This window comes from Anarrhichthys ocellatus, unplaced genomic scaffold (genome assembly GCF_004355925.1).
Source record: "Anarrhichthys ocellatus isolate YVR2014 unplaced genomic scaffold, GSC_Weel_1.0 scaffold92, whole genome shotgun sequence".
Taxonomy (NCBI): Eukaryota; Metazoa; Chordata; class Actinopteri; order Perciformes; family Anarhichadidae; genus Anarrhichthys; species Anarrhichthys ocellatus.
The window spans coordinates 10,719-18,505 of NW_022280122.1; the positions used below are offsets into that span (position 1 = coordinate 10,719).

The window sequence follows — 7,787 nt, forward strand, 5'->3', positions numbered from 1 at the left end:
GTGTGTGTGTGTGTGTGTGTGTGTGTGTGTGTGTGTGTGTGTGTGTGAAGCCTAGTAGTAGTAACATCTCTGTGTAGTAAACAACTGTCAAATCAAATTAAGAAAGTACACATCAATTATTATTCTCACTTTTCAAATTTAACTGGATGGATTATAAATAATACATAGAAATACATAAATAAATGTTCTTCTCATTTCAAGTACAGTCCATACCTGCAAACTTGTCACTTTTCGGTGAAATTCACCGTTTTGAATCAAAAATATATCATCCACGTGAATCGTGTAGATCCGTAGAGTTTTTTTTTTCGGGGGGGGGGGTGTGAACTGGCCAGCCGGCGTTGTGATGTCGTGATCTTCACAATAGAACATCTTTGATGTGACGAGTCTTGGCCAATGAGCGTTCAGATGTCTACAGCGTCTTCATTTCCCTCCGTTAAAGTTTAAGTTACGTTATGTTTGTAAAGTAAAGCAATAGAGGCTTCTTAGTTTGCTCAACTCCGTTGAATGGATCACCGTGTGTCTCACTATACATGCATCTGGAACTCCCGTATAACCCTCAGTATATGCGCAAGCGCATTAGACTACCGTATATGACATCTCCCCCTCTTTTGAGTGTTGTGTCAATAACATCAAAGGAACACTTTAACTGAGAATGGCTATTCAGACAGCACATAACATAAACCAAGATTAACTCAAATTAACTTAAATGGAGACATTTCAACATACAGTGGTCTCTTTCCAATCAACCAACAAATAAACATTATCAACATCAATGGCTGTATAACTTTCTTTTTTCTCACAAATCAACATTACCACATCCATGTCAGTACAACTTTTCTTCCCCCCCCCGCCAAAGGCCATATAATCTGCACTTCTACAGGTCAAGCCTGTTGACTTGCTTGCACACCCGTCCAGATCTGGTCACAGTCTGACCGGGTAGAGGGGTTGTGGGTGTAGCCACACTCTGACTGACAGGAACAGTCTCCAACATGTTAGCTCTGTCAGAGTGTGTCTCTGTCCCTGTGATCTCGTGCGCTGCTGGGATGGGCTGGGGAACCGGCACTGGTTGGCGGTGACAGCGGTTCCGCCACAGCTCTGCTCCATGCTGCGTCCTGATGACGAAGGATCTCGGGGTGGTGCTCTCGCTTGAGATCACTGCTGGCGAAGACCATGACTTTTCATGGTCCAACTTGGAGAATACAACATCTCCTGGTCGCAGGGCAGGTAAGGGCATGGCTCCATGACGGCGGTTGAAGTAGTGAGGCTGTTTAGCCTTCTCCCTCCCATCCCTCTCTTTCACAGCGGTCCTGCTGGGCCATCTGGGTAGGAGATTTTTCTCCAGAGTGGGGAGTGTGGTTCTGATTTTCCTCCCCATCAACAGCTCGGCTGGACTGAAGCCTGTGGTGGAGCAGGGAGTGGACCTATAGCTCATCAGAGCCATCTCAGGATCTTCTTGCTTGAGAATTTTCTTTGCCGTCTGTACGGCTCTCTCTGCGTGCCCATTGCCCTGTGGGTGGTGAGGGCTGGATGTGCAGTGCTTGAAGTCGAGCTGCCTCACAAACTCCTTGAACTCCGCACTTGAAAATTTGGGTCCATTATCGCTCACCACCTCATCTGGAATGCCAAACCTGGCGAAGACTGTTTTCAGTCTTTGGATAACTTGTGCACTCGTTGTCGAGGGCAGCTGCAGTATCTCTAGAAACCTGGAGTAATAATCTGAGATTACCAGGTAGTTGTGGTGGTTGTGCTCACAAAGGTCCATTGCAATTCTCTTCCAGGGTCGCTCCGGAAGCGGTGTGGAAATGAGAGGTTCCTTTTGTTGTGTTCTTTTCAGTTCACAGCACGCCTGACATGACGTCACAAGCTTGTTTATCTCCGTAGAGAGTCCGGGCCACCACACAGATGAGCACGCTCTCTCCCTACATTTGACTAGGCCCTGGTGCCCTTCGTGAATTTTCTGAAGGATCTCAGCTCTCATTGGTCTTGGCACGACAATCCTGCTTCCTCTGAGGACAAGGCCATTGTGTTCTGATAGCTCTGATTTCACTTGGACGTACTCTCTCGCGTCCATGGGCACATTGCTTAAGTGTTCAGGCCATCCTTTCTTTATGAGCTTCACAACTGACAGCAGTTCGGCGTCGGCTGTTGTCGCCATTCTGATTTCATCCATCTTGCTTGTAGACGCAGGGATCCCCTCTACTACACTAGCCACGTAGCATGCCACCTCACTGTGTGTGTCTGTGTCTGTGCACGTGCTGGCCAGTGGACTGCGTGACAGGGTGTCCGCGAAGACCAGAGTTTTCCCTGGAGCATACTCTGCCACTGGATTGAATCTCATGAGCCTCATGAGGAGACGCTGACATCGTATAGGTACATTGTCCAGGCTGCGGCTGTTAATGAGAGGCACTAGCGGCTTGTGGTCAGTGATAAGCTTGAACTGCTCCAGTCCACTGAGGTATCTGTCGAACTTCTCGCATGCCCACACACCAGCCAGACCTTCCTTTTCTATTTGGGCGTAGCGTGTTTCTGCTTCAGTGAAGGCGTCCTGGAACAATATGCCACAGGTTTCCACTGCTCCCTGTGGAGCTGAAGGAGTACACCCCCCCCCAACCCATAACTACTTGCGTCCGCTGACACAGCCGTGGGCTTGCTCAAGTCATAGAAAGCGAGTACTGGTGCAGTTGTCAACAGCTCCTTGATGTGTTCAAAAGCTGTTTGTTGTGCGTGGCTCCATGTATTCTTGTCCTTCAGGAGCTCGTATAGAGGCTGTCCTACCGTTGAGAGTTCGGGGATGTATCTTCCAAGATAATTCACCATTCCCAGTATCCTTCTCAACTCTTGCACGTCTGCTGGTGGTGACAGCTGCCGAATAGCTTCCACTTTGTCGGGGTCAGGCCGGATCCCGGACCGGTCAATGAGATGCCCGAGGAACCGCAGCTGACTCTGCCTGATGGAGCACTTCTCACGATTTAGCTTCAGACCAGCTGTCTCTATGCGCTGCATTACCTTCTCCAGGCGACCATCATGCTCCTCCTCTGTGGCCCCATAGACCAGAATGTTGTCCATGAAGACCTCGACACCCTCCAGCCCCTGCAGAGTCTCCATCATCTTCCTCTGGAAGATTTCCGGTGCGCTCGTTATTCCGAACGGTAGCCGGTAATAACAGTCCCACGTTGCTCCCAATAACCCTGAAGTAATGAGGTGTTAAGGTGCCTGTACCTTAATTTAAGCGGGTTGCTAATGCAGAGGTGTGTATAGATCACAGCTATTATTTTACTCTTGATAAACTACTTTAGCCAGAGTAGATTATCATTTTCATTTAAATAATTGAACTGGATTGAATGCATATTAATTGCAAATAGAAGATAGGCCACAATTCTAACAGCTTTAGAGTAACAGTAGAAGTTAATATGAAGACGTACAGTAACAGGGTTCAATGAAAACTAATCACTTTATTTGTACAGGCGATGGTTCTCGCTACTCTTGCTATCTTTGTTTTTATTTGACCAAAACTTTTGAAAATGAGACCTCGGTCTCAATTGATTTTGTCTAAATAAAGGTTAATAATAATAGCTGAAATAGTGATTAATAACTGAATAATAAATTACTTTTTTGCTTAAAGTAAATGTCTTATCACTTAATTTTCTTCTCAGAGTACATCAGAGTACATCCCCCCGGACAGGGTTTTGGGCTTGTCACCTTTTTCACCTCTCATGAGTTTGCAGGTATGAGTACAATAAGGGCTGAATTAAAGAATAACTGACACAACGGAAAGCCTTTGAAAAATGTGACTCTTAAAATAAAATACTTAATTTTAGAAAAATGAATTGAACTGAATTGCCCTGCAGCTTTAAATTCAGTTCATTCTGGTGTGAAGTGATGTCAATAAAAAAGCCACAATATTATATTTTTCTCATCTAAAAAGAGAAATGTTCGTGCATGGACTTTATCTGTGGTTACTAAACCACAGCTCTATTCTCTCTGTTAACATCATTTTTGGTCAGTGAATTCATGTGGATTCTGATCATATTGGGCTCTTAGGTTTATTTTCTGTGTCTTCATTTCAGATGTGAGTGGGTATGTTTGCTCAAAAGAGTTATGCTTTTTCTCGTATTGTCGCTTCATTTGCCGCTTTTAATAATCGTCACGGTCTCTGAACATATGAGACACACTGGTTTTAAACTGTCCGTGTGAAGAATGAACCTATAAGAGTCTGTTCATTCGTGGTTAAAGACTCTGGTCTCTCTGACCACTTTTCTCTTTTTGGAGAACATTATGTGAAATAACTTCTCTGACTCACATATTATTCTCCTGCTCTTCCTTCTCTTTCCTCGTCTCTCCCCCGTTGTGTGTATATATCACTGGAGTCAGGAAACTTGTCAGAATACCCATATTTGATTGGCTGAGCTGCATCACGTGATGTGATTTACAACGCATTGGTCGGTGTGTTTCCTGCACCGCTGAACAAGTGCCGTAAAGGCTGAAAAAGCTGTGCCGGTTAAAATAGAAGCGCTCTGTCAAAATAAAATCGATTTTAGGTCCTGGGTCCGGATACAACGGCGTCTGGGTCCGGATCCGCCAATTGGTGACCCCTGACATAGAGTAAAAACGCCTCTGTACATACTCGGAGCTCGCGCACCATCTGCAAAGGCTCTCACTACGGCACCAAGTCCCAGTGGTAATATCCAAAAATACCTTTCTGTAGACAGCACAGCAGGCAACGCATAGACTACAACCACTTTCACTGTGATTTTCACAAAAATCTACAATCGCACTGAAGTTGTTAACTGAAGGGCTTTACGACTTTCCATCCTAGGGCCAGTTTTTGTACTTTGGGCTACCAATCCTGTTGGTGATGCTGACATTTTACTCACATGTTTGATTGCTGAGATTTGGCTGTGCTACGACACTGTCAGCCACAGCTTTACAGTATAGCAGAGCAAGTTTGTTTTCATCTCCAAGTAAATGGCATGGAGAATTTGGTTAAATTGGTCTGCTCACTTAATGTGAAGCTGTGACACTACTCAACACGATGATCCAAACTATGACAACACAACCCAGGTTGTTTTTCCCTTTAAAGATGTATGCTCAGTGGCTTTCAACAATCAGGAACCTACAGTCATGAGATTCCTGGAAAAATTTGAAATTAATAACTATTTTCCAGGCCTGGAGATCCAGGTTTGGAATATATTTTCTTTTTGCCATTGTTCAAAAATATTTATAAAAATCCCAAAACATAATGTTACGTGAAATACGTTCCTTAAAACATGGTAACGTGTTATAGAAAAGTTTTAAAACTCAATTGTTAAAATGGTTGGGAATCCTTCACTGTTTTCAAATATTAGCAAGTGTGTCTGTCATAACCCAAACAATTATTAACTTCAAGGTTTGTTTGTTCTATGATGCCAACGTCATCCTTAAAAAAAACAGATTTTTACAGTTGTCTTGACAGTTCCTGTTCCACTGCTTTGCCTAAAAACATTTGTAATTATAATTTTAGTAAACAAATAGTTTCATTTGAAGCCTTCTGTCTTTGTTTTCTGTAGATTCTTCAAAAGCTAACCGATGAAGGCTGGAGTGCTGAGAACGTCCTCTTTGGTTGCGGCAGCGCTTTGCTGCAGAAACTCAACAGAGATACTCTCAACTGTGCATTCAAGTGCAGCTACGTCGAGAGTAACGGCAAGGGAGTAAGTAGAAGAGGTCTGGCTTGATTTAGATACTGCAACAATACCTTGCTTAAGAGATTCTCAAACCTCATTTACTGACTTTAACAGATGAACATCAACAGATTATTGTTGATATAAATATTAATGTGAAATGATTAACAAAAACCTTTCAAACACAAAATCAAGGCGTTTAACCTGGGTTTTCTAGTCTAACCATCATTTCTAAACAGGAAGAATTTACAGCTAGCAAAACCTGTTTCACTGTTCATATGGGTATGTTAGTATTGTTTTAACTTTGCAGATCCACGTCCTGGTTCAACTTTGACCTACCATACTTCCCATTGACGAATAATAAACCTCCAACCGGTCATTAATGTGAAATGAACCCCGACAGGGTGAGCAGGACTTGAGTGTCTTAAATCAGCCTGAAGGAGTTCATTTTACAATAATGACCTTCTCGCTGAACATCATCCTGCTTATTACACGGCTACTCACTAAAGAAATCAATGATTTGACACAAAATATTGATTTCAAAATGATTCCATCGCTTCCACTAAAATAATTGTCCTCTCACTGTGCACGGAGATCAGAACTGTGTCCAAAGCAACAGTCTGTTGTTAACGAAATAACAGACCGTAGATAGTCAGAATCTAATATTAAGCTGTTTGATAATGTTCTGTAATGACATATATATCACAAATCCCTATCTCTAAGAAGCTCTTTAGTGATTGCTTGTCATTGTTATGACAATATTTTACTCATTCATTTCAGACATTTGAGGGACACAATAACATGAACAGTCCAATCAATTAAATGCCAAGCTTATGCATCACTGAACCACTTATTGTGTGGGGGAATTGTGTAATACTGTATATATGTTATTTCCATTCATTGCATTACAGAAGCTTATAGGAATGATGCCAAAGAACTGTACAGAACTGTAACAGAGACACACACCTATAACACCTATCACTGCATGAAAAACATGTATTTGTCATGGTATTCATTGTTTCATCTGTAATAGACATGTTGATTAAAAATCTATTTTGAAGAAAATTAATAAAAATACAAGAGATGCTTCCATGTGTCTCACAGATACCGTAATCCTCTCAGACAATGTGCGCCTGAGCATTTAGAGCAGATGATTTCACTTTTTTTACATTCTTCCTGCTTCTTCCAGATGGACGTGTACAAGCAGCCGGTGACCGACCCGTCCAAAGGGTCGAAGAGGGGTCGATTGTCTCTGAGGAGAAACTCTGACGGCTTCTTAGAGACCATCGAGAGAGGGGCAGGCAAGCCTGAGGAGGTCAGTCCCAGCATTTCATCTTTAACTCTCACTGACATTAGATTTGGATCATCACTGTTATATACAGTGTATATATCAGTGGCAGGCCGTGCATTTTATACCTGGGCCTTCACTGCTGTCCTGCAGCTGAAACACAGCTACGGTTATTACTTGTTTCGTGTCAAAATGAAGCCAACACCTATAGATAGAGTGTGTCTCCTCTCTGCTCTGACTGCAGCTGGGACTGCTGCGCCTGTGTGTGCTATGGGGCGGCGGAGGTGCTCACGGCAGCTTGCGGCGGAGGGGCTCACAGCAGCTCGCGGCGGAGGGGCTCACAGCAGCTCCCACTGCTCGTTCAGGACAGTGCAGAACGTACGTGCTTTCACGAGTCAAAAGACCACAAAAGTCTCCAACAACACCAGAACAAGTCGCTCGATTTGTCACTAGTAGCTTTTTACAAAAAAAGTCGCCATGAGGATTTGGAAAGTCGCCAGATTTAGCGAGAGAGTCGCCAAGTTGCCAACACTGGCACCTGCTAAATATGTCCCCAGAGCAACATTGGACGTAACAATAGTTCCTATCACATATAAAACCAAACACAAATCTCTTCATAAAAATAAGTTGTACAAATAGTAATATATAAACAAGCATATTAAAGCTACTGCAGATGTAAAGACAAACGCATTTAACTTACCAGAGCTGCTGTTCACTATTTAAAGACAAAGTGCATCCTCCTTTCTTTGTTAACAAAGAGTTTAATCTGACGGTTGTTCAGTACATCCGTGCGTTTTAGTTCCAGTAAGAAGTCCTTCTCGATTCATGGACGCCAGTGAAGA

General features: G+C 43.2%; 1 protein-coding gene across 1 annotated transcript in view; it reads left to right on the plus strand.

Moving 5' to 3' along the window:
• Positions 1 to 7,787, plus strand: part of nampt2 (nicotinamide phosphoribosyltransferase 2) — a 35,478-nt gene that overhangs the window by 10,691 nt on the left and 17,000 nt on the right. The window contains exons 8-9 of the mRNA XM_031875600.1: positions 5,547 to 5,687; positions 6,847 to 6,972. Of these exons, the coding sequence (XP_031731460.1) occupies positions 5,547 to 5,687; positions 6,847 to 6,972 (267 nt within the window). The remainder of the gene's footprint in view (positions 1 to 5,546; positions 5,688 to 6,846; positions 6,973 to 7,787) is intronic.